Genomic DNA, 27,901 nt, shown 5'->3' with positions numbered 1-27,901 from the left:
CTTTTTTTTCGAGGTTCTTTTTCGTGGACGAGGTTCTTTTACAGCGTGAATGTGATCTTATGTCGATTTGACCCAACTACCATGTGTACGTTGCAAGTTTGAGATGAACACTTTCCCCTAGGCACATATGCTTTTCATTCTTGCATGCAAAGTACAGTAGATGTGCAAATGTCTGTACGGGCTAGCAACTAGCCATGAAATGAATGGAAAATCTCCAATAGCTCATCTTCCTGTTTTTACTGTTGGTCCTGCCCCAAACACATCTGGCCAATAAGTGGACTGAACACTCTAATGGGGCTTATAGTGATGCATTTTGGTCAACACGGATCTACAAGCTTACAAACTCATTAGCAAACTCTTTTGGACCAGCATAAACAAACTATAGCTGTAAAAACAAAACCCACCCTCAGACAACCTGGTGGCACATGTAGATCCTGGGTGGGTTTTGCAGTTTTCCAGCTGTCAGCCAGCTGCTTGAGTTGTATTTCCTGAATAAAAGCCGATATATACATGAGATAAAGTGTAATAATTATCCATGATTAGACACACTCGCGTTTACACACACCTTAATAAGAAAAAACCCCCAGAAGAACAACCCTCTTCTTCTCACTAAGACTCATGACTCAGCTTAGAGCAGGGCAGTGAGGTCGAAGCCGTTGATCATAAGTCAGCTCAGCTTGTTACAGTGACGGTCACCTTAGACGCCCTCCACCTCTCCTGCACACCTTTCCAGATGCTCCACCCCTCTGTTTGTTTTTACAACTGTTCGGCTACAGCAAGACTACTCTCATCCCTCCACCATCCATCCATCACTGCCCTGCAGCTGTGGGCATGAGCTGAGCTTTCAGGGGGATTCAGTTACAGTCCATAATAGCTTAATGGGTGACGCAGTTAGAGTTCACAGGCACTGACACCCTCAGATACACAATCTACACACTTCCAGTGCATGGAGCATTTACAAATGGCACAAACACACAATGAAGAGAGTGCAGAAGTGGGTGTGAACAGGAGGGTGATTTAAACTTGAAGACACAGCTAACACAAAAACAGACTCATCAGCACAAAATTTCAAATGACACAGGTCAAGAGAAAGATACATGACTGTACAAATACACACAGACACACAAAAGCAGCGTGCATAAGTGATGACTGGCCGGCCGCACCCTACTGGCCCATTAGACAGATGGATAGCATGCCAAAGGAAATGTAGAGTGTGGTGAGATGCATTAAGGGTGTGATAATGACGGGATCATTGGAGAAGGCTGGGCAGAGGCACAGACAGACATGAAGCCTGATAAATCACTGGAGCCAAGGTGTCCCCATCTCTAAAAAGGGTGCGATAGCCTGTGCGGCGATTACACAGCACTTCCCACAAATACATGAAACAGGTAGTGGAGTGAATAACAACAGAATATGTCTTCAGAGTGGATTTTTTTGCATGACTGAAAGGCCGATGTGCTCAGGCAGGTGATGTAGGTAGGAGTAGTACAAAGACTGAAATACCCGATGCTCCACTTAAAAACCTGGGATCAACGGGAAAGTCCGGCGATATCAGGTAGGTGACAAGTTAGAGGAAAAACCCAAAGCCTTGACTCTGACAGGAAAATGGGCCTAATGGCTCGGTCATACTTTGGGGATCACGACAAGAGTGAATGCATTTACGCTGTGATGAGACATTTCTACCCTGATGGGAATGGCCTCTTCTGAGAGGGTTAAGGGCAAAAGGCTTTGATGACAATGAAAGCATGTGAATCACATGCTGTGACCTTTGCAGTCAACAGATCTCAACCCATCTGAAGATCTGTGAGAGATTTTGAACCCCTTCCATCATTCAAACAACTTTAATTAGAGTACATCCCTCCAGTAGAGCAAATTTCACTGAAATGCTTCTGAACCCGTTTGTCCACAGTGAATTATTTTGCACTCACAGTTTCTGTTATAATTTCCTGTTTTTTCCTGGAGTTCTTGGGCTCGTTACACTCTTGTTAGCTCTGTGATTGTTTGTCCCCATTAATGTTTCTCGTGTTTAATCTGCCTCACCTTACCAGTACTCTTTTGCCTTAAGACCTGCCTTAATTTTTTCATGGCATAGAGTCAACAAGGTGCTGGAAACATTGCTCAGATATTTTGGTCCATATTGACAAGATAGCATCACACAGCTGTAGTAGATTTATTTGAATTTCCTGTTCCATCCCAGAGGTTTTCCACTGGACTGAGATCTGGTGATTGTGGAGACCATTTGAGTACTGTGAACTCACTGCACACAAAAAGGGCTGGATATGGTCAGCTACAATACTCAAGTCAGTTGTGGCATTTAAATTATGCTCAGTAGGTACTAAGGAGACCAAAGTGTGCCAAAAAAATAATAAATCCCCTACACCGTTACACCGGCAGCAGCCTGAACCACAAGGCAGCCATGCTTTCATGTCATTTACTCCAAATTCTCACTCGACCAACTGAATTAGAGCAGGAAATGTTTCCCAATCTTAATCAAATGTCCAATTTTGTCTAGTTCCTTTGTCTTAGCTGACAGGTGTAGTCCTCTGCTGGTGTAGTCCATCTCCTTTGATATTTGACATGCTGTGCATTCAGAGATGGTCTTCAGGATACCATGGTTGTAACCAGTGGTCATTTGAATTGCTGTTGCCTTCCTGTCATCTTAAAGAAGTCTTTTCCTCTGACCTCCGATATCAACAAAGCATTTTCTCTCAGTGAACTACCGCTCACTGGATATTATCTCTTTTTCTGACCATCCTCTGTAAACTCTAAAGATGGTTGTGTGGGAAAATCCCATAAGATCAGCAGTTTCTGAAATACTCAGACCAGCCTGTCTGACATCAACAACCACGTCATGTTCAAGGTCACTTAAATCACCTTTTGCCTCATTCTCATGCTCAGTTTCACCTTCAGCAGGTTGTCTCGACCTTCTCTCTATGCATAAATACGCTGGTTTGCTGCCATGTCATCAGGTCCAGGATTCCTCATTTTTCTTGTGTTTTCCTTGTGTGTGAGCTTCTGGGCTGTTTAATGGACTTTGCCTTTTTGCCCTCACCTCAGCTGCACTGTTTGCCATGATGACTCATCTTCTGTGTACAACTGCCACACGTTTTAGTTTAAAGACGTTTTGCACTCCCTGGTTCTTGCATTTGGGTCTTCTTCCCTAAATTTGAGCAGTATTGATTTCTCATTGTTTTCTCTTCATTGACAATTAAGTGTTAACTGAACATAAACAGATTACCATTAGACATACAGAACAATAGCAAACAACTATTTTCATAATAGCTCCTTTTTTAAAAATGTGTTTTTAAGTTCATCTTCAGGCTCCTGCTTTTTAAACAAATTCTTAGGTTTTGAACTTGTAAAAGTCTCAGCTCAAATGTCAATGAGAAGGATACTGCACAGCTTACGGCTGAACTTTGACCTCTATAATCCTCTCTGGACATTTGAGACCAGATAAAAATGAATACCAGTGGTACAAAGAAGCCAGACAAATTGGTCTTAATGAGAGGCCATTTGTCAAAAGAAGGAGCCATGGCTGCTTCAGTGTTGTGAGTATAATATCTTTTTCCTTCTCGAGGAATCTTTTAGATATTAAAGTGACAGAAATAGACAAAAAAGAAAAAAATTAAAAATTGGGTGGCGGGAAAAAAGTGAACAAAAAGAAAAATTGTGCTTGATTTGAACTTCTAAAGAGCAACAGGTGCAAAGCAGCTGTCAAGTGCGAGAGTGTGAAAGCGTGCGCGTGTGTCTTGATGCGACCGTGCGAGTGCGTTTCTGTCACTTGAATGTGGAATCAGAGGTGTGGTGAGTGGGAGTGGTTAACACATGCTCAGGAACCCCGCTGGTTTGCCTGAAGCATCGTGTCAGAAAAAAAACACAGCGCCTGCACAGAGACGCGCTTTCATTTAGCAGACAGAGCGTCGAAGCCTGGGAGGAATAAAAGGAAAAACAGAGAGAGAAAGGGAGAGAAAAGACATGCAGATGAAATAAGATGAAAGGGAGACGGAGGGGTGAGGGAGGACAGAGATGGAGACGGCACAGACGAAACAAAATCCAGAAGCAGCCCAGGGAAAACGATGATCCTGTGTGAGAGGTACAGAGGACAAGAGGGGAGTGTGAAAGTCCCTTTTTCCTATTTTGTCAATACATTTTGTTAAATTCCGCTCTCCCGCGAAGATGCTTTCCTTTCCTTCTTGCTGTTACTTCATTTTCCCTCTGGACCCACGTCCACGGTTCAGCTAATTTAAAGCCACTAGTGGCCCTGGTGATTAGTCTGCTGTCCATCACCTTGTAATTAGTTCTGCGGGAAGATAATGGCAGATGGAGAGACCCATCACTCAGACACACACACACAGACTCTCATTTCCTCAGATAGCTCCACAGCAGCCTCCATCTTTGATCCTCCTCCCATTTGTTCCTCACCTCAGAGCAAAAGCCTGCTCTCACCTTTCACTGCACCGTGCTCTCTCCCCTCCACAAATGCCACACTGCTGCTGCACATTTATTCAGAGAGACAAATGAACCGTGCACAGTCATTACCCTGAAATTACCTCACGGTTACATTGTGGAGCAAAATCCGATCCTACGTGTCTGACGTCACGGCTCTCGGACAGAGTAGCCGGCCGGTCTCTCCGGGCTCCCGCTAAGAATAGCTCCACCCAGAGCGCTTCTGCGAATGGCTTTTTGCTGTTATCGAGAGGGACAGGAGTAGAGTTCTTCGCTCTGTTTACCACAAGGGCACGTTTGCACTGACATGACACAGCATTGACTCCACTCCGCCACCACCTGCATTATCGTCTCTTTTTAGCCCCATTTTGACCTCTTTTCATATCCTGAAACTCCCTCTCTCTCTCTTTTTTTAGTTTTTCTTAAATAAGATGTTTCACTGTTGCAGTGGTTGTAATTTTATGGATTATCGGGAAGATACACAATTAACTCTTCCTTTGTTATGCAAAATTGTATTGTACTTTTCTTTTTATCCAACTTTCTGCCCTGCTTGTTGTGTTGTAATAGGAAATATCTCAAATAAATGAAGTAGAAAATGATGCTTTTCCTATATTCATCAAATACCTCCCACCTGACCATTTCAGGTTTCAAGTGGGGAAAGACACACTTCTTCTAATAATTGTCCACAATTTCAGGTCCCTGTTGTCATTAGTTTTCCCAAAAGAAGGAACACTTTAAAATCCCATTATCTAAAAAAACATTTGAGCTAGAGCCTTCAGATTTTTAGTATAAGTATCTGGTACTATGGATCGACTATCAGGAGTATAGCTCTCTGGGGACATCCTAGGCCCTCCAAGGTTTGGAGGCCTATCTCCCCCTACCACCACTTCCCCTGCCAGTGGCGGACTCCCTCAGACATCGGTACGTTGGAGGTTCTTTGTGTCCGGGGATGGGCGTCCAGGTACACACCGGCTCACTCCTTGGCGGCCGCTTATCGGGGCCTGGAGCCTGGGGCTCGCTCGGGCCACTTCGGAGGTGGGGTGCCCCCGGCCTCTCGGCCTGGGGCTCGGTCACTCAGGCACGGTTGGCTGCCGGCGGAGCTCACGGGCGCGTCACTGCAACTCCCCCTGGCTTCTGCTCCGCGGCTGCTGAGTGAGCCCTCATCTGGGACTCTCCTCAGCTCTTTCTGGGACAGTGGCGCGGCTGCCCCTCTGTTGGTCTTCCTTGGTCTCTTGTGTTCTGGGGGCCTCTGGATGTCTGGAGTTTTGATCTCCTCCATACCTGCTTCATGCCCTGGAGGACGGGGCTGTGGCCCCCCCACACCCTCTAGCAGATCATTACATGAAGGAACCTTTTAAAAAACAAAAAACAAACGCGTCCATGCTCACAGGTGTACACACGGGTGATCACACCCACAAACTACACCCTTTTTGGCTCCTACCTCAAAGCACACTGTGTTCTGTTGATCTTATGTGCTGCACAATAATGTTTAATATTTAGTATTTACTGTCATATTCCCATATATCATTGTGATGTTGTTTATTCTATTACTCTTGTTCTCTTCTGCTTGTTTTCTTTTTTCTTTCTCAGCAGGTGACCCAGGTGATCGATATATGCATTTTTTTTTTCTTTTTTTCTTCTTTTTTTTTCTTTTTCTACTCATTCTGTTGGTTTTTGTCTTTTGCCCTTCTCCCCCGTCCCTCTTCTCAGCTGTTTCTCTTTCCCTCTTTCTTTCTTCCCTTCTTTCCCCCAGTCAAGTCTGTCCCATATTCAGTAAGTGAAAATAAAATAAACAATAAAAGGTGAATCAAATGGACCATTATGGCAAGGCTGGGATGGTCAGTTTGGTAAAGTAAATCCGTTGGGCATCTTTCTTTGCCTTTAGACAACAATTCTGATGGCAAAAGAGCCAAACGGGACAGGCAAAAAAAAATAAAATAAAATAAAATAAAATAAAATAAAATAATAATTGAGCTATTTATATATATCACAGCTATTTCTTATATATTGTAAACTTTATAATATATTTTATTATTTAATTTAGTTCAGTCGGTTACTGTTCTAATTGTCTTGGATTAATAAAGATTCAGATTCTCTCCCCTGTGGAACAGAAACTAAATTAGAGTTCCTAGGCTCATTTAAACTTAGGTGGCATTGTTGCAAGGTAGCCAGAATTCTGTCACTAGTGGGGCATTGTTTTGTAAGCTTTCTGTTTACTCAGATCAGTGACTGCCAACTTCCCCCTCACGCCACATCAATCATTAACCCCAGTTTTACAGCAGGACCCAAGTTTTCCCAGCACAGCACTGCCTCCGCTGGTTTGTGTTGTTCCCGCGGTGCATCCTGGTACCAGGCAGTCGCCACCTACACACAGGCTCATGCACCGAGGCATGTATGTGATGTAAAAGAGGACGTGATTCATCCGACCAGGACACCTTCTTCTATTGCTCTGTGGTCCAGTTCTGATGGTCAAGTGCCCATTGTTGGTGCTCATAGTGGTGGATAGGGGTCAGCATGGGCAGCCTGACTGGTCTGCAGCTATGCAGCCCAGTACACAGCAAACTGTGACGTTCTGTGTATTCTGAAACCTTTCTACCAGAACCAGCATTAATGTTTTCTGTAATTTGAGCTACAGTAGTTCATCTGTTGGATTGGACCTCACAGCCAAGCCTTCACTCCCCATACTGACAACTGCAGAAGGGGCAAGAAAAAGGAGAAAAAAAAAAGAAAAAAGAAAAAGGAGTATAGCTCACGTTAAATGATGAAACAATGGATGCCTGAAGACCCTGAAATATTTGGATATCTGATCATTGAATCAGATGTGTTTTGCAGGTAGGGGATGGATATTTTGTTTACAGCCTCTCATATAAAAGTCACATAATAAAGTCATCAGTGAGATAGAGTATCTTTAATTTAGCCATCTCAGGCACAAAGCCCTGTCTGGGAGCACAGAAGCTCCACCCACCTGCCGTTCAAACCTTCTGTTTGTGAGTGGCAGCCAATCAGAGGAAGGTTTGGTTGAAGGGAGAGGAGCTTAAGCAGTTTGTGTACCAAGGTCTTGGTTTTTAGAAATGTTTCCTGCATTTTGTTTGGATAGTGTGCCTTTTGTCCCATCTTCCTTGCCTCACTCCCAACAGGCTGCAGCCCTCCCTGAGCCTGGTTCTGCCAGAAGTTTCTTCCTGTTATAGCTGAGTTTTTTCCCCCCCTTCGACAAGCTCATGAGGCGTCGTCCGATTGTTTTGGTTTTCTCTCTATTATTTATAGGCCCTTTGTTTGTCAAGAACCTCGAGGTAACTGTTATTGTGATTTGGCACTATCTAAATAAAACAGAACTAAACTAAACACTGCCACTCTAAACAAAACTGCCTCTTTTTCTCCCTTATGGGCCACTCTGAATGTGACATCAGGAACATCTGCTGTGATTTAGTATCACACAGAGACAATAAAAGCTCATCTTGTCCTCAAATGACATTTTATTTCAAATAAGCAGAGCAGATGATTTCTTTCATTCTGTGTCACTGTAGCGGAAGACTAATGAAGCTCCATATGGTGTCCAAAAAACCCCCCAAACAACAATCATAATTGCTACTCTTATTTTTGCTGTTTGACTGGATGTGTCTTGCCTGTCCTTAGAAATAAGTCAGGGATTCAGTGCAAGCTTTGGCAAAAGGGCCGTGAAGCTTTTATCGATTTTGGTAGATTGGTGAAAAGATTCAAATTGGCTGGTAAATTTCCCACATGCATCACAGATTAAATGACATCAATTTGTGGCTCATCAATAGTACATAAAATCGTTTTTGCTGCCTGAAGGCTGCACACACATACACGCAGGTATCTGTTAGTAGAGGTCAGCCTGTTGTTAACCTCAGAATCTGTGGCGCCCAGCTCTGCAGAGCCCTGTCATATCGGTTACCTTATAACATCAACACAGAGCCTGTAATGCCATGTCTGGAAACTGAGGTACATCAAACATATTTGCATGAATTACCCACAGTGCAACACTGATCCTGGGAGTGAAGAGCGATCAAATAACCAGATTATTCTGTTAGATCTGTCACAGTGTGGGCGGCACAGGGAGGCTTTAGTGGCGTCTCCCTCTTAAAAAACACATAAATCCAGTCCCTTTATTGCTCTTTGGTCAAGGTCTGACATTTCTCCAGAGGGAGCGGTGGTTTCTAACTTCAGCAGATGACCTTAGTTGTCTACTTGCCACACTTAATGCCTCATGTCCTTCGTCCCAAACCCTGACTCATGCACCACAAATCTCCTGGCTATTCTTGTCTTCTACCTTACGTTGTCAATTCGCAGCCTCCTCCATTGTCCTGCTCTCCTAAAATAGTCGCTGACTCAGGATTAATACTCATCTACTTAAATATTTATACAATTGAGGAAGCTATTTTCTGGACAAAGTTGGGATCATTTAATGCCCCACGCTGCACATTTCCCCGATTTCTTCTCGTCTGTAATGTAAGCTCTGTGTGGGGAACGAGCTTTGTTTGGTGATTTGATTTTTGTTTAGCTCATTTTAGCAAAAGCAACATTTATTTTATTCTTTAAGCATCATCCAGGAAGTTTCTGTTCTTTTGACAATCGTGAGGCAAAACAGGCTTTCAAATAACAGACGAGTGCATTTTAATAAAGAATTAAAGAGACTTTTATTGAGGTTTTATCTTGAAGTTAAACTTCCTGACAGGGATATAATTTTGTTGTGGCCCGTGTCCAGGGCATTATCAGATTGGTGATGTCATTTACGGACACAGGGCAGACGCTTGTCTCTGGCTCAGCAGATCTTTGGCTACAGTCTTCTGCTGTCAAACACATTACTTCCATAATCTCTGACCAAACACTCTCAAGTTTAAAGATGTCAAGTGACATCAAGGATGTGCTCGCTAGTATTGACCCACTTCCTGCTTCTTTCTCCTCTTGTTTTGCTAATCTGTGTACGCGAGATATGAGACATACGCTCTATGCATTATACTCGTTACAAGAGACAGATGAGAGAGATGGAAGGTGAACAGAGGAAACTGCCAAACGGTTTGGCTCAGGATCTCATAATAGCTTTTTTCGCCAAGTACCTGAAGTAAAGCGCATGCTTCTCTAATTTCCCAAAAAATAATATACTGACATGTTCTGGCAGCACCTTTAGAAACCTTCTTGTAGGATGAAGGCTACAGAAAACACAGCACGCAGATAAATCAGCTTTAAAGAGTATGGATCAGGGCATAACTCGAGCACACAGTCACACTAAACAGCCACCTTCTTCTTCTTCCAGCTGCTCTGTTCAGGGGTCGCCACAGCGGATCATCTCCCTCCATCTCCCCCTATCCCCAGCATCCACCTCCTGTCACACCAATCCTCTGCATGTCCTCCTCCACTACATGAATCTCCTTTTCCTGCTTTATCCAAAATATCCTCCTCTGCACATGCCTGAACCACCTCAGCCTCGCCTCTCCAAGGTTTCCTCCAGTTGTTGCTCTAAAAGTGAATCCCAATTTGTTTTTCGCTCTTAGCCGTTCTTCTTGTTGTGTGGTTCCACTTGTTTCCAATGTTCAGCAATATTTACTATGAAATGAGCCATTTTGAGCAACGTCTCACCAAAGAAAATCTTTATTGAGCTGCAAAACACCTTTAAGCCTTAATATGAAGGTGATGCGGCCAATTAAGTATACACGAGCAATATCGTGGCGACATCTGTCCACACACTTTTCAAATCTGTTTTTCTTGTTTGGTCTTTTAGTCTGGAATCCAATGGTAGCGCGTTATAAGCTCTTTATGTGTGTACATCCATGCAAGCCAGCGTGTCTGAGTTCAGTGAAATTAAGGGGACAAAGCACCAGGAGACAGATGCAGCTGCACACGTTTGCAGCTGGAGACTGTAAAGAATCACTTACATCAATATTAATCTGGGTCAAACCCACAGGGAGCTACTCGAGACGGACAAAAGAGCTGCATGTGGCCCTGGAGCTGCAGGTTCAAGACTCCTGAATAAGTCATCCACACTAGTTAAACCTTGCAGCATTTTCTTGTTACTTGTTGAAAATGTTATCTTTTCTGTGACGTTCTCCTCATATATGGCTTTATGTCCAATTTTGGACGTCAGATGTATTTTCCTGAAACTGAATTTCTGGATTGTGTTTTGGTCTTTAACTGTGTCAGATTTTTACTTCTGGGTGGTGTGGGAAGTTTATGTACACTGAACAAAAATATAAACGCAACACTTTTGTTTTTGCTCCCATTCCCCATGGGATGGACGTAGAGACCTAAAATTCATTCCAGATACACAATATAACCATCCCTCCCAAACAGTGGTCACAAATCAGTCCAAATGTGTGGTAGTGGGCACATCTGCTATATTGAGATAATCCATCCCACCTCACAGGTGTGCCACATCAGGATGCTGATCTGACATCATGAGTAGTGCACAGGTGTACCTCAGACTGCCCACAACAAAAGGCCACCCTGGAATGTGCAGTTTTTTGCGCTATTGGAGGTCTGGGGACCCAGAACCGGTCAGTATCTGGTGTGACCACCATTTGCCTCATGCAGTGCAACACATCGTCGCATGGAGTCTATCAGATTGTCAATTGTGGCCTGTGGAATGTTGGTCCACTCCACTTCAATGGCTGTGCGAGGTTGTTGGATATTCGTGGGAACTGGTACACGCTGTCGTATACGCCGGTCAAGCACATCCCGAACATGCTCAATGAGTGACATGTCCGGTGAGTATGCTGGCCATGCAAGAACTGGGACATTCTCAGCTGCCATCTGCCCTGAACAATGTGAACCACGATTCATCCGTGAAGCGCACACCTCTCCAACGTGCCAGACGCCATCAAATGTGAGCATTTGCCCACACAAGTCTGTTACGGCGACGAGCTGGAGTCAGGTCAAGACCCCGATGAGGACGACGGGCATGCAGTTGAGCGTCCCTGAGACGGTTTCTGACAGTTTGTGCAGAAATTGTTTGGTTGTGCAAACCAATTGTTCCAGCAGCTGTCTGGGTGGCTGGTCTCAGACGATCTTGGAGGTGAACCTGCTGGATGTGGAGGTCCTGGGCTGGTGTGGTTACACGAGGTCTGCGGTTGTGAGGCCGGTTGGATGTGCTGCCATATTCTCTGAAACGCCTGTGGAGACGGCTTATGGTTGAGAAATGAACATTCAATGCACGGGCGACAGATCTGGTTGACATTCCTGCTGTCAGCATGCCAATTGCACGCTCCCTCATTGCTTGTGGCATCTGTGGCATTTTGCTGTGAGACAAAACTGCACATTCCAGGGTGGCCTTTTGTTGTGGGCAGTCTGAGGTACACCTGTGCACTACTCATGATGTCAGATCAGCATCCTGATGTGGCACACCTGTGAGGTGGGATGGATTATCTCAATATAGCAGATGTGCCCACTACCACACATTTGGACTGATTTGTGACCACGGTTTGGGAGGGATGGTTATATTGTGTATCTGGAATGAATTTTAGGTCTCTACGTCCATCCCATGGGGAATGGGAGCAAAAACAAAAGTGTTGCGTTTATATTTTTGTTCAGTGTATGAATACAAACAAAATGTGACTGTTTCATTGTCACAAACATGCAGCGTGTGACCTAAAATGTCACTCATCACTGAAAATTGGAGCAGAAGAAAACTCAGATTTCAAAGAGCCAAATTAATTCATGAAATAAACAGAAAAGCCATGTTTCCACGAGCCTTTCCAGCCTGTTTTGTATTGTTAGAAATGTGAATGGTGCTCTTTGTGTTTCAGTCGTCTTGCACCACTAACTTTCCAGCTCCTAATAATCTACAGGATGAAAGCAAACAGAATATCTTCAGTGTTGCATTTCTGATTCCTTATTGGTATGTAGACTTAATGGGCTGGGCAATGTATGATGTGTTTTTCAAACCTGAGTTCATTAGTGACTGGGCACTTACATAAGTTATACTGATCTGCTTATTAAATATCATTATGCTGGTAAGAGCACAACATTTGCATTAACTAGCGCTTGTTTTAAAGCACAAATGTGTATATGAAGTTATCATATTATTCTTAATATCTTCATTAAATCAATTTATATAGTCATATATATGCTCTTTATCTATTATGTGTTTATGTTATAGTTAAAGTACAAGTTTGATAATCATTTTACTCATTATAAGTTCAATAATGACTAAACTGAAGAGCAGGTGGAAGATTCCCCTCGTCATTTCTCACTGACAGTCTGGCAGCTCAGTCCTTTAGTGTCACACTTTAGGCTTAGCTTTAAACGACTCATGAATGGCAATAAATCAAATTCCTTATCATTAGCAGCCTCAGCTGCAGCACTGTCGGCATCAAAACCCTCAAATATCAACGAAAGACGGCGCTCTGAACTAAACCTGTAAACTGCTGCAGCACGTTTCTGGGACAATAAGATACTGTGTTTAGGTATTTAAGGAGCGATGAGATCATGAAGTAACACTGGAAACCTGCTTGAACAGTATTACAGACAAACAGTTTGAGGACTGCTGCAGAGCCGAGTGCTTCTTCCCCAGTGTGCCACCAGCAACCACAGCTACGCATTTAAAGGTTAACGCTCCTTACAGCAGAGAGGGACTGCAGAGTTGTTGTTTTATTGTTACATTTACAGAATACAGCAACTTTAAATTCAATGTTTCAACAGTCATTTCTTTCTTTTTCTTTTAATTAAAACAATCAAAAGACCACCCTCAGAGATGCATCAACATAACCAGGGCTCACCCAGGCTCAGCATTTCACCCCCGTCACAAATGGGGTTTAACAAGGACACGTTTTCAATGTCATCCCCCGGCAAGGCACGCTATAAAGCATTCTGTGTTTAAGGAGAGGGGAGGCTCAGATAGTGACCAGCATGGCTTTAAAAAAAAAGTATGTATTTATATTATCAGCGTTGGAGCTCTGCGGATAAATATAAACAGCGAATGAGTTTACTCTGCACTGTCCGCTGGAGCACGGGGTGTTAGATATGCGCAAATAGCTTCAGCAAATTCTCATTACTGGTGGCTTACAGAGGATGAATATTCTGCATTTCTCAATCTGCCCCCCTCTCACGCTCACCCTCTATCTCAGGAAAGGGTTTGTGTTTGTGACTTTCAACTAGCTTTGACAGACAAGTTCAGTTTATTCATTATTTCACACAACTGTCAGTTCATGTCAGGAGGAGGAGGTCTCGTGTCAAGAATACGCACATTCAGCATTACACGCACACACATGGACAAGAAGAGCTGGTAAAACACATCCTTTCTCCCGCTGTGTTAATAAAGCCTAACTAGATTAGCTTTTTTTTTTAATGTGGTGGAATCACCTCATTTTGAATGCACAAATAGCGCTGATATAGTGTCAGGGTTACATTTAGTTTTCGGTTTCTATTTTGGGCTATGTTGTTTCGTTCTAGCCTCCCTAGTGTTTCCCTTTCTGTGTTTCGCTACCTCTGTGTCGTGTTTCGTGTGAGGCTGCTTGTTTGTGGTTTCAGCGTGTCTCTCTTTATAGTTTTCCCCTGTTGTCTTGTTTTGGTTTTCACTTCCTGTCTCATCCCTTACCTGTTTCCCGTCAGCTGCCTTAAGTTACAGTAGAGAATCTGCAGCATCAAAGCAGAGCGTAAGGTCAATGAAATGTCAGAGGGGTGCACGTCAAAAGCCATGGACTACACTGTTTAGTAGTTTACACAGAGCGCTACACTTAAACTGTGCACACAGAAGTATCTGAAGCAAACGTGCTCTGTTTTTCTTCCTCTTTGTTTCTTGTGGACTCATGTCGCAGCTTTGCTTATTCTTCTAACTATATTTAGCCAGTTTTCTTTATTCATTTCTTTTTTACTTTTGTCGGTGTGTTTAAAAAAAAATTGTGTTATCTGTGTAATAATGCAGTTATTCTCCACTCGGACCGTCGTGTTGGACACACCTCAAAAACTTTATCCTGTGATCGCTTAAAATTAAATTAAATTACATTTCAAAATTAAATATAATGCACTTATGTGGTAATTTTGTTTGCTTTATGGGTTTTTTTTGTTGTTGTTTTTTGAGCACAGTATGCTAAAGGTGGCTTTTACCCCTGAGCTGCTGCCTCCATTACATTGTACTTGTATAACAGCACTAAAGTTTAATCTATTCTTCTTCTATTCTTGGGGTTTTATTGCATTTACTGTGTTTTGGACCCTGTGATATTTGTTGTGGGTACTGTTAACTCACAGGTCAAACACAGGTAAACCCAGCTTTTGGCATAACAAAGTATTATTTTCTGATAAATGTATGAGTTGACATTGATGATATGAAGCTGGACCTGATGATGAAGTCCACACAGGTTTTGGTGGTAATCATCGAATATAAATTGTTGTTTATTTGCTATACGATGCAAAACGCCTCCAAATTATACACATTTGCACTTCCTTTATTACCACTTTTAAAAGTTACATGTTTAATTCTTAATCATTTTTATCTTCTATTCCACGCTCATGATAATAAGAATGATGTTACAGGTGTGTGGGATGAGTTTTGTGCAGCATGGCCCAGGTTGTAATGTAACAGCACTGACATACATCGCAGGGCTCATATGCACCACATTAATATTCATAAATAGAAAACATTTAGTTATTTTTCATTCATTTGTGAGATTTAAAAATAGATTTAAAAAAAAGAAATAAACATGCATCATTTCCATTACCCCAGCATGATGTCCAAATTGTTGCTGTGTTACTTAAAAAAAGAATTGCCAAAAGAAATAAAGTTCACAGTGATAAACTGCAACAGCTGGTAATTGTAACAACCATCCTGTAGTGTGCTAATGTGCTAAAGTCACATAAGCAATGATAAAAAGTAGCATTTAACAGACTTTTTCTTTTCTCTGAATAAGATGGTTGCATTAGGTGTCAAATCTGTGCCAAATCAAATATGGTGACCGATGGAGAAATAAGGGAGCAGATGGGAGTACTCCTGTTGTGGGTCTAATTTCTCCCGCCTCTGTTATCATGTTCAGAGTTAGCTGCTTTCCTGCCATTTGTAGTTTTTAAATTTTTTTTAGTTTTGCTTAGGTCTAACTATCTCCACCGGTGCCTTCTTTGGTTTCTTGGCCACTAAAGGCTCGCCTATTTTTTAATTTTAAACCCATATCTGTGTCTTGCATCATTCCATCTGCCATTTGTAGCTTCGTAAGAAGCGTCTGCTAAACGAGCTGCTAAAGTTACAGTTAACTGAATTATGCCGTTCTCTGATAGCAGCAATTCTGGGAGTGTATTAGCACAAGGCTGGCTGCGACATACTCGGTATAATTCGGTTATTATCATCATAAATGGCAGGTTTGAGCCAGAACAGCGCGGCTGCGATTGATTCATCACACAGAGAGTTTAGAGCCACTACATTTGCGTTGTTTTCTATTCTGATTTTAATCTATATGGATTTAAGAACGCAGCCGTGCCAACTATACTTCTAACAGCAAAAAGACTTCAATCCAAAAGCAATCATGACAAAAAGCATCAAAAGAAAAACTTCGTCTCCTCTTTCCTCCCCTCTCCGCCTCTCCGCCTGCTGCCTCCTCCTTTTATTCCTGACAATCTTATTTGCTCCTTTGACACGAGTCATCTGGGCCTGTCAGAGCTGTGGCATAAATCAGTTTTGGTCTGAAATGGATTTCTCAGTAAGAATTGAAAGAAAAACATAATAAAATGCAGTTCTGTAAACTCTCCCTCTACTGCTTGGAGGTCAAACCTTTCCTGCCTCCCCTCCTCCTTTACAGCCGTGCCCTGCCTCCACTCTCTGATAATCCCATCACATTTAAGAGCGCCGTCCAGCCTCTTGCACTCCTTTTGTTTTACACCTCCCTCCATTTGAGCCTGTCCATCACCGTCTGCTGATTCACCCCTTCCCCCTTCCTCTAAATGCCCTATCTATAAGGTAGGAGGTAATTCAGAGGAGACGGTACAGTGTGAGAGGTACAGTAGAGGGAGTGCCAGCCATACACCCAACAGCAATGCCACGCCATCTGCAGCTCTGGCACGTTCTCACATTTCTGCTGTGGCCGTCCCTTTAATGGCAGACATAACCACACAGAGGGAGGAAAAAAACAAACAAAAAAACCTCACCCCATCCCTCCCATTTCTCCTCTTACTCCTCATCATCATCCCCCTCTATATAGTACAAGTGCACTGTCTGAATATCACATTTCTCCTGTCCAAAGCTCCGAGCAAGTCTTCTTCCATTCCCAGCCTCGTATTAACCCCTCTATCCTCTCGTTTCCTCCTGGCTTCATCTCATGCACTCCATCAAGTCCCCTGGTGACGGAGCTGGCAGTAGATGAAAGGGAGGAGTTTTCTCTTCTATTCCGCTTTTGTAAGCAGGCACTGGTTCTTCTCTGGCAGCGTGTTAGAGTGGACTGGTAAAAATCACTCCGTCTGTGGTGTTACACATCGCTGACGTTATGCGAGTGCGGCCCCAAACAGCCCCCATCTGAAGCATGACTGGGCTCAGAGGCTGAGATGTGTTGAGGAAGTGGAGAAAGAACAATCTGTCTTATGACTGCAGCGAAACACAGGCAGCGATTTTTATTTTTGGTCCAGTGGTAACAGATGTTGATGTCACCAGCAGGCTCATTAAAGGCTCGTTAAATTTAATATGAGGTCTGTAATTGCATGTCATGGTTCAAAAGTTCATTTATGGCCACAGTCGGATGTCCCCGAGGCAGGACACATGCTAATACATTTGTCTTTATCAAGCACATTGTAACAAAAAACAACAGTGTAACTGTGTAACGTAGTAACCGCACTTTTCCCCTTCGAGTGTTTGCGAATACTTCGGCTTGATGTTTTACTTTTTTTGGTTTCTATTGGTTCATCATAAATAGGCAGGCAGAAAAATTAGCTAATAAAAAACATCTACCTACTCAAATGGGAGAAAATAAAGCAGGCGGCTGAAAGGCTGAAAGGCCAGCTGGACTCTCAATGAATGCTCATGTTTCTGCCTGTTTTCTGAATAATATCTAACGCCTTCACTATTTTAACACTGTAGTTGTTGCTGCTACCAGGCTGGACCCCACTTATCTTTCAGAAATGTCTCAATTCTTCATGGCACAGATTCAACAAGGTGCTGGAAACATTCCTGAGATTTTTGGTCAATATTTATGTGACACATCCCAAAGTTGCTCTATTGGATTGAGATCTGGTGACTCACTGTCATGATGAAGAAGCCAGTTTGAGATGATTTGACTTTTGTGACACGGTGTGTTTTCCTGCTGTCAGAAGACGACTGCACGGTGATCATAGAGAGATGAACAAGGTAAGCAACAAGTGACTGTATGGCTGTTATAGTGATGCCAAAAGCATCCAAACAGTGCACTTACCAGCTTATGGTCAACTGCATCACATTAAAGTAAAGTACTTTACAGTCCAGTGGTGGTCCACAGGTAGCCACGCGCTAGACATTAAACAGCTGGTTAGTCACAGCTGAAAAGCAGAGCAACCACAGTGATAGAGAGGAAGTCAGCAACACCAGCAAGGACCTAAGAAGCAACCGAGCAAGACTTGGATTACTGCCAGTGGGACTTTTCCCTGTCAATCCGCAGTTAAACGTTATATCTTGCGAACTGTGACATGAACACAGCACGGTGGTATTTCATCCTCACACTCGAGGCATGACTGAACCGCTGGAGTCCTCCCCTAAATGATAAATGCTAGTGCTGAATGTGTGCACAGTCTCCACCCTTTCCTCTGGAAATTCACCATTTTAGTTTCAACTGCTGCAGCAATTTCAATCTGTAAATCCTGTGCTTGTTGATGTGAAGGTGCCTGTAGAGAATAACAGACGAAACCTGAACTCTGATGTGCACCAGTGTGTGCAAAAGTAATGATGGAGAGCAAGTCTTTGCCAAACTACTCTCACCACCAGGAGGGCTTATAAAGTGCTTGAAGTGTTGATGCAACCAAGTAGTAAAGAAAAAACAATCAATTACTGCGCAGATTAAATCTCAGTTTTAATGAACTCAGATTAGTTTTCCACTTCACAAGAACGTTGTTTAGATCCTCAGGAGGATTTAAATCCTCACAGACAGACACACCCCATCCAGGTCTTTGCAGGTATGTTGATTCGTGTCTTTTAATTCTCTGTAAAATGCTCGGCAACATTTACACTGAAACCGAAATTAACGTGTTTTACAAGCCAAAGAAGTTGGTATCCAGGAGGGAGTTCAGGTTTGTTTTTAGTAACAAATCTCCTTCATTGCTAAATGATAAATAACGCAATCAAAATGACGCTGGACTCAAGTTACTTTGCTTGGCATCAAATGAGAAATGTGTCATTATGTTTGCTCTTCTCTTCCCAAGCGTTGACATTTTGTCACATTTTCACAAGGAATGGGGAGTGTGGGAGTTAGCTGAACCCTCCCTTCCCGCCTGTTTTTCAGGGACAAATCAAATGTGTGTGTCTAACCTTACTGCACAAGGAGCTTACTTCTGATTGGATGAGTTTCAATACGGTTAATCATAGTTTTTCTGCTCGTGCATTACTTTTATTTAGTTATCGTCAGAAAAAAATCTGTGAACAGATTATTGGTCCTCCCTCCTTCTGTGTCATTTCATGTGTGTTGTGCTGCTCTTCTTGTGGCTCCGTATGTATTTTCTTTCTCCTGTGATTATTTATGCTGTCTGTGGCTGCTTTCTTAATACCGGCTCTGCTTGGACTGAGCTATTCTGTATATTTTTTAATTTCGCTTGCAAATCAAGTAGTTTACAAAGTATTATTATTTCTTTTTACTGAAATGAATCAGCTCTACAGTGTTAGCTGGTAGATAGACCAGTTTGTAGCACTTTTATACTCCGGGTGAGCACTCAAAGTGCTCTGTACTACAAACCTCACTCATAAAAGCAATTATCTATGTCTAAGTGCTTTCTATCTGCATTCACACTCCAAAGAAAGCATCAGGAGCAAATTGAGGTTTAGTGTCTTGTCCAAGGATACTTTGGCATGCAGACTTGGAGCAGGCAGATATTGAACCACCAACTTTCCAATTAGCTGGCGACCTTAGCCACAGCCACCCCCAACACTAACTTTGCGCTTATATCCTCTTAAAGTTATATTAAATATGAGTTATTTCCTTCTATAAAGGAAATTATAACTTAACCACGTTTATTTGGTTTGGCTGGCCAGCAGAGCAGGCCTTCACAAAAACACTTAGTGTGCTTGCTGTCCTATCAGCAAATATCTTCTGAGGAATAAAGTTTCCAGTACAACAACAACAACAACAACAATAATAATAATGATAATAATAATAATAATAATACTAATTTCTTGCCTGTTCTGTTGAAAAACAGTTTGTTTTCCTTCCTTTAACATTTTTTTAATGTGACGAGTGGGTGGAAATTTCTGGATCTTCAACACAGCAAGCGAAGTGGCTGTGAGCCGCAGCAGTTGAATAAAAAGGTGGCCGGTGTTATGAAACAAACAATTTCACTTGTCCCCTCCTGCTGCGTTCCTCCCAAGGCTGTGACTTATGACTCACTCTCAGATCGAGCCAGTCAGGAGGAACAAAGGGAGATTTCAGGCAGAGATCTGAGAGCGAGCAGGAGTTAATGAAAAGTCAGGCCGAGCTCTCTCACAACAGGATCAGACCATAACGCTCCCTGTTTTGTTCTCTGTGCACTTACATGTGGACATTTGGACTGATTTAAAAATGACTAGAGCTTCTAAACTGCAGCCGCTTTTAGAAAACTGCTGTTCCTGCTGTCAGAAGTGCCCCTACGTGATCGATATCAGGAAAAAAAGAAAAAAGAGCAAACAAACTGCAGTCACATCTGTTATTTCTGTATGTGCCTCACAGTGTTTGTGGTGGGTGGATAGATGGATGGATGGATGGATGGATGGATGGATGGATGGATGGCTGAGGCGGGCTGGCAGGCAGTCTGCCTCTGGCCAGCATGCTGCACCACTGTAAACTGTGACAGACACAGACGTTGGTGGAGGAAGTAGTGTAACCAATTTAGATACGGCCCTACAGGGATACACAGACTTTGGGTCTCCTTAACAAGGCCAGCAAATAGGACATTTGTCATCAGAATCAGGTGATCTTACTCTTGGCGCCGATATTTCTCTAAAGCACATTCATTATCCCCCCCTTTCCCCTTGTTTTGTCTACTTAAATCTTTACACCAGGTAGGAACAAACACTAAAATAAAAAGACGTTTTTTTCCTGCCATTTTAAGCCTGATTAATTGTATTACAGCAGATTTGGCCATATTATTAGATAATATGTTAGGTCCTAGATCATTATTAGATAATTATTATGGGATAATCTTTTTACACATGTAAATAAGTTTTATACCTTTTAAAATAAAAAAATCTCTACAAATACACAACATTTTATCTAAATTTATAATAACTGGGTTTTTTTTATCATCCGGTAAAAATACAGAAAAAATCTATGTTTTTACTGAATGGTATAAATTTTGTATTTTAAAAATAGAAATGTGTTGTCCTTTAAAAATACTGATTTTTTTGTGTTTTAATTCCAGAACTACAGTTAATAGTTACAGTTTTTACTGCATTTTTGTGAATCCTCACAAATGAGGTGCTTAAAACCAGAGAATATTTAAGTTGAGTCGGGCAGCTCTGATCTTTCCTGCTCCGTCTTCATCCCTCTTGGTGATATGGGTTTTTCTATTTTTCATCACTTCTGTTTTTCCACACTTTGAAAACCACTTTGAAAAAGGCAGGAAGAGTTGCAGCAGGGCCCCCGCAGAGCACGGCAGAAATGATTTTGTCAGATATGAAGGCATGAAAGGAGTAAATGGGGTGAAGGTGGTTTGCAAAGTGGCTTGCAGATAGACAGCAACTTGGGGAATGTTAAAACAGCAAGATTAAATAGTGCATCCTGCGTGAGATTTACTAGCTGAATACTTACTAAGTATCAGCTGATGTGCGGGGACTGCAGCCGAGAGTGACTTCTAACACTGTGACGGGCTTCATGGTCGGTGTGAAGTTCATTTTAACTGTTATAAACAGCTGGGTAGTTTAATCCATGAGAATATGTCACGTTTCATTAAGGATCAACCACAATCATGTTTCCTTTGGAATATATTCATTTTAAAGTATCTTTAGATGTCGAATGAAGGCAGTGGAATAACATTTCCCCGTGAAATATACTTTAATTCAGAGCTTGAGCAAATTTATTTATTCCCTTTACTTTCATGGAAAAAATATCATGGCAACAGGAAATGTTTACCCTCATCACATCAAAGCTAAGGACTTAAAAAAGACACACATATCAATTCATGAATGTACACACGCACACACAAATACACCAACGCATTCAGCGCAGTAAGATTCAGCAATGTCAGCAACGGCTACAGCAAGAACACACACACACACACACACACACACACACACACACACACACACACACACACACACACACACACACACACACCTTACCAGCTGCAGTTCTTCAGGCCTGTGCAGCAGAGACAAACCCACACACGCTTGTGTACATGCACGAACACCCGGTACATACACTCACACACAAATGCTGATACGCAATCACTCGCACACGTGTGACTGGCTCCACTTGCTTGTTGCTCTCCTGTCATACGTCAGAACCAAAGACAGCCGGCCAATCAAATGACAGCTCCTCACTTATAACCACGGTGACCACTGTCTGCCCAGCAAAACTCTGGGTAACCAGGTAGAAGTGCCTTTTTTTCACTCAATAAGTGAGTCATAATTTAAGTCATGTTTAGGTGCTTTTGTCTTTTTAAAGCTGAGAACTGACTTTCACATTTTCTGAAGGCTTTTACACAAACAACAAGGAGGCCGGAATAAGAATAATTACACAGAGATTACTACTGACCGCTGCTATTGGATCTGTATTGCTGTTTTGTTTATCTCATTTTCAGTTTTTCAGAAAACAAATAACAAATTAGTCTCATTAACAACCTGTGTAACCAAAGATTGATATCACACAAATACTACTACTACACATCACTGAGTCATGATGCTGCACTCTTCCTTCCCTGCAAACTTCAACATCATCTCCCTCGTTAAACCTGGGCACAGAGCGAAGATAAAAACTGAACCGCAGACGGACATGTTTATGTTGTTTCTACAAAGAATAGAGGTTGGGTCACTTACAAAGTGAGAAATATAAAGTGGATTATTGCAGAGAAGCCATCGAATGCCCTGCGACAGACTGGCAACCTGTCCAGCTAACAGCCCGCAATCCTGAATTGGATAAGCAGATGGGAATGGATGGATGGATTACATTAAATAAGTCTTATTACTCTGTTAAGCATTGGTGATACTAAATAGGCTGTAGGTGTGAACGCTTGTCGACCTATCCAGAATATACCCCACCTTTTGACCTATGACAGCTGGAATAGGCTCTCCCAGAACCCTGAATTAGATAACCTGAAAAACCGGATGGATGGATGTATTGACATTCTTTCTACCAGGAAACTTTGTAAATTTGTGTTTTGTTGTACTCTAATCAATAAAGATATTGTAGAAAATAATTCTTGAACTAAAAAGTTCTCTTAATAGATTCTAAGAGGATGTCTAGGCGATGTTGAAGGTGTATCTTGAAACTGAGTCATGGTTCAGTTTGGAACTATTTTTCCAAACAGGACCAGACTTAAAGAAAAGACGGCGAGCCCACACGTATTAAACAGGTTCCTTGCCATAAATACCTGCACTACAGATACACTTCCACATACAGCCTTTCTCTGCTGTAAATAGATTTTCGAAGGGAGATTAATCCACATCTTAACATTTAATCTTAGCTGGAAAAAGATAATGCCCAGGTTATTGCTCATCTTCAGGACGCAGAAGCAGAACCAAGTAACAGACGAAAGGCAGGAAGTATTCTAGAGATTTCTTCTTTCCAGCATTACTGAGGTTTTGTGTTAAATTCTGGGTTGGTGAATGTGGCGTGGCATAATATAGAGCATATATCTTCAGTTATATCATCATGACTGCAGATATCAGCAGGAAAATGAAAGTAAATGTATTTTATAGCCTAATCGATCCATACGCACATCATGATGCACCTTATTGGAGTAAGTGGCTTACTACAGAGTGTGCACTGTTGTCAGCACTTTAAACTGATTAAACCATGGCATGCTCCCCTTTTTTCATAGGCACTCTTTTTTTCTTTTTCTTTTCTTTTAAATAAACATGCACAGTAAGCAATGAGTGTCTGAGATCTCAGTTTATCGATTCATCCTATAGGAGGCCGTGAAAGAGTGAACAAGGGGTGATTACAGGCAGTGATGGCACAGCGAGGTTGTGGTGGCATGTCTTTGTGGTACAAGCCTGTGAGTGCGCATGTGCACACACACACACACACACACACACACACACACACACACACACACACACACACACACACACACACACACAGCAGTGACGGGAATGGGAGTAGTGTTATTACAACAACAACAGGGAAAAGACCCAGTGATGGTTGCCATGGTAAATATGGCCTCCTGTCACCTGCTACCACTCTTCCTCCTCATCCTCTTCCCTCGTTTTTGTTCTCTCTGCTATTTGTACCTTTTTCCTTTTTCTCACCACATCTCCTGTTTCCTCTTAATTCTCATTTTGCCCTTCCTTCCTTCCTTCCTTCGTTTCTTCCTTTATTCGTTTGTTCTCCCTCCCCCTCTTCTCAGTCCCTCCCCCATCCTTCCCTTCATGCCACAGTGGCCTTCCTACAGGCTCCAGACAGGCCCTGAACGACAAGCAGAACAAGCGACCTTCAGTGCATCATGGCATGTGTAGCGGGCAGCGCCTGGGACAGCAGCGAGACACACCAGCACAGCAGTCCAGAATCACAGGTGAAAGGTGAGTTATAGGTGATTTGATATAACTGCTGTAGTGCCTTTGTGCAACATTAATCACTATCATCATAAATCCCTCTAAATGTGACCATTTATCACAATCTTCTGTTCACACTGAATACCAGAGTCACAGTTTTTCCAACAAAAGCCTGGCTATAAGCTGATAATTCATGTGTTCATTCAGTTTCCATTGTTGTAACACACTGCTTTGCTTTTATTCACATCCAAGTACCCAAGATAATCAGTAACAGTTATCACTGAGGTTCACTGGTAATCTTATAGCATATAACTGTGACTATGTCTGTCTCACTATATATGACTATAAGCGCCTAAAAGAACAAACAAGTAAGTTTGTCACAGTGTCCATGTACTGACAATAGCCATAATATTTAAACATGAAGTACCAATAATAAACATGCTATACAACACAAAGCAATGTGTTATTTTTTATGTGTGTAATGTGTTTAATTCAGTAGATAATGAATTGCTGCTGAACAAGATTATTGGTTATGGACCTTACAATGTTAACCGAATTATAATCCACCTTGTAAGTCAAACTATGTCTATGCAGATGATCGTAAATCAGATTTTTTTAGCTAACAAAGGGATCCCACAGGGTTTTGGGATAAATTTTGTTTTTTATTTTATTAGTTTTATTCTACTTTTTATAAATGACTTTGGTAGAGACAATACTGCAAAACTACATCTTTATGCTGATGATACTGTCATTTACACACATGCTCCCTCTGTAAGACAGACAGTGCAACCTCAGACTGCAACTTCACCCATTTCAGTCTGTATATGTAAACTATAAAGTTTTTGTCTTCTGAAAAACTCACCAACAAGGTTTTGATGGTTTATAGTACTGTTACATCAAAGAGTTCATGCAAACACATGTTTGTATATATGTACAGATGACAAGTTCAATGTAGCTGAGAGTGAAGATTGGTTTTACTTTGTTTATATGAAAAATCTTGTGAAAGATACTTTTCTGCTTGAGATCGACAATGGTGATACAATGCATATACACATACACACCTTTTCAGCTTTGAGTCTTGATTCAGTGCAACTCTACACTTTATTACAGGCACAAACTCTGACTCACAGCTGCTTTCTTTGTGATTTGATGTGCTAGCCATCACTAACCACTGTTGGATAACAGCACTGGTATTTTCAGTCTATTTTCAGTTAACCTTTGCACCTCTCTCTGTCCCAGAACCAGCTGCACACCTCTAAGTGCTTGCTTTGGGGAATTCTAAGAAATCTGATAAACAAAATTTTCACACCATTAAGCTTGGAAATGGAATCTAAAATTAAACATGCTCATGTGGAAAACCAAGGACATCCTGTGATTGAGTAACTTGTATTCATATTCAGAACCACCCTTAGCAGCAAAGTCATATAGAAAACTATTTCATCACTCTTACACCATTTACAGTTTCTCTGAACATTACACGGTCTTACTGTGGAGAGAATTTTTTGGGATGTCTGCTTGTCGGAAGATTTTGGCATTGTGTTAACACACAAATGAGTGCTCCAGACCAGCAAACTGCCCAAACCTCTGCTTTTATAGTGATGCTCACACTTACTGACGATCAGTTAATCAAATGCAGAAAAACTGTGAATTTTCTTGTGAAAACTTTTTACCTTTTTTTTTCAAAGGACTGTATCTATTATTGAATTTAAAAGCATCATAAGGAATGCAGGATAGGAAATGTGGATGATTTTCTTGAGAGGCCACTAGCATGTTTTGTTGTGGGTAATTGTATACTGTATACATAATAATGCTGTGGCTCCTGTATTTTATGTTGTAGTTGTTAAGTTTTTAATATGTTTTGAGTTTATGACTTCTACCTTGTTCAAGTCTCCCTTGAAAACGTCAGTCTCAGTGGGGCTTTCTGATTAAATTATGGTAAATACACAACTAATATTTTAAGTAATTGTGCAAATGTGTGTCTTGTTTTTGTTTTTTTTGTTTTGGACAGTTATAATTACACTCTTACCACCTCTGTGTACTTGTTTTTTTCAGTACAATTAATTTTTCTTACAGGTACACATGTAAAAATAAACAACCCACGTGAAAGGCTGTTTGAGAGCATGTAACTGGCAGAGAGGTGAACTATTTTAGCCCACACGGTGAAATTTCTCTGGCTGGCAAATGACCTCACCGGAATAAATAAACGCACCAATGGTCAAACAGCGTGCAGCCACTTTTGTATGTGCAATTAAAAAACGTACAAACAAACACCGTCCATGCTCCATTTCAGCACCAGTGTTGTTTCGCCCGCCTCTGCTGATCCCAGCACCTGGAGACACAACTGCACCCCGGAGCTTGTGTGAACCCGGTGAACCGGAACCAATAATGGTGTCAGCACTACTTGGAGAATAGTAGGGGTCTGGGTGTTTCTGAGTTTTAGTGTGTTTGTGGTCGTGTCACCTGTCAGGCTGTCGTAGCACTCGATCTCGGTGCTCTCCACGGCTCTCCTCTGCTCCTCGGTCAGCTTGGCCGCGGCTTGGCTGAGCAGGTTGACCTCGGAGCCCGTAGTGCCGTCCACGACATGAACCCCTTTGAGCTGCAGCAGCGCCCGGTGGTACTTGCCTATCGCTTCCCGGAACTTCTTCTCCTTGTAGCAGCGATGGCCCTCCGCCTTGAACTCGATGGCTTTCTGGATCTTCGAGTCCATCTCCATTTCAGCTGAGCCGGCTCGATACCCCCCTCCTCCGTCTCCTCCGGCGGCCGCTGCCAGGCTCCGACCGCCGGTCTCCGGGTAGCTTTTCAGGCTCTTTATCTGGTGCTGTTTGGCTTCCATGTCTCTCAGTGAAAGCGGCTGGAGCGGGCCATGGTGCTCGGACACGAAGGTGTGCTTTGTTGGGGAGGACCGGAGCAGCGTGCTGTGCATAAAGGATGCAGGACGGAGCGGCGAAGGAGGCAGGGCAGGCGGCGGCACCGGAGACACGACGAGCCGAGGGAAAAATGGGCTTTCAGGCGCGTCTGCCGTGTGCAGCACTTACAGAAAAAAACGAGAAATAACCCGGAGAACGTCAGCAGATACAGAAAAAAGACGCATTACATCACCAGAGCTGGCAGAAACATCCTGAATCTCTCCTAGCGTCGACCACAAACCATCCCTCGCTGCTGGAGCTCTCGCGGAAGGATGCTCGGGTGGATTTGTATGGTAGCAACCTCAGAGGCACGCGCAGCTTCAGCACCACAGATAGCGCACACACGACAGCCCCTACCGCGCAGCATTGTGGGAAAAAAAGAGAAGTCGTGAGGCGTTGCTGCAGTTCGGATTTTACATGGAGAAAAATGGAGAAGAAAGAAAAAAGAGAAAATGTGGAAATATTCAGACATAATCGATTATTTCTTAGTGTGATGTGGCACATTAAAATCAACCATAACAACTGCATGAACCGCAAAGTAGATGCTTTTATCAGTCAGTAATAAACAACAACTTATTTGCATGTTTATTTATTTTAAACACTATTCGGCAAAATATTTAAAAAGATAGCCTTATAAACTATCTACTCTTAGGCCCGAGGCTCGTTCTTCAAGGGTCAATTAATAATACGATTGGAAGTGATCAGTCCTCACAATAAAATCCAGCTTTTACTATAACTATTGTTCCTGTAATCGTTTCAG

General features: G+C 42.4%; 1 protein-coding gene across 1 annotated transcript in view; it reads right to left on the bottom strand.

Annotated features, from left to right (window-relative positions):
- ttc9b (tetratricopeptide repeat domain 9B) overlaps nt 1-27,492 on the bottom strand; it is a 44,340-nt gene extending 16,848 nt beyond the window's left edge. The window contains exon 1 of the mRNA XM_086261720.1: nt 26,696-27,492. Coding sequence (XP_086117846.1) covers nt 26,696-27,158 — 463 coding nt within the window. The 5' untranslated portion in view covers nt 27,159-27,492. The remainder of the gene's footprint in view (nt 1-26,695) is intronic.
- Between the last annotated feature and the right edge of the window lie 409 nt (nt 27,493-27,901).

Source organism: Aulonocara sp. 'chitande type north' Nkhata Bay, linkage group LG14 (assembly GCF_057382095.1).
Source record: "Aulonocara sp. 'chitande type north' Nkhata Bay isolate Kocher_YH1m ecotype deep benthic linkage group LG14, A_spYH_male_GT1.1, whole genome shotgun sequence".
Lineage (NCBI taxonomy): Eukaryota > Metazoa > Chordata > Actinopteri > Cichliformes > Cichlidae > Aulonocara > Aulonocara sp. 'chitande type north' Nkhata Bay.
The sequence above is the reverse complement of the archived record's forward strand: the minus strand, read 5'-3'. Positions and strand labels throughout refer to the sequence as shown.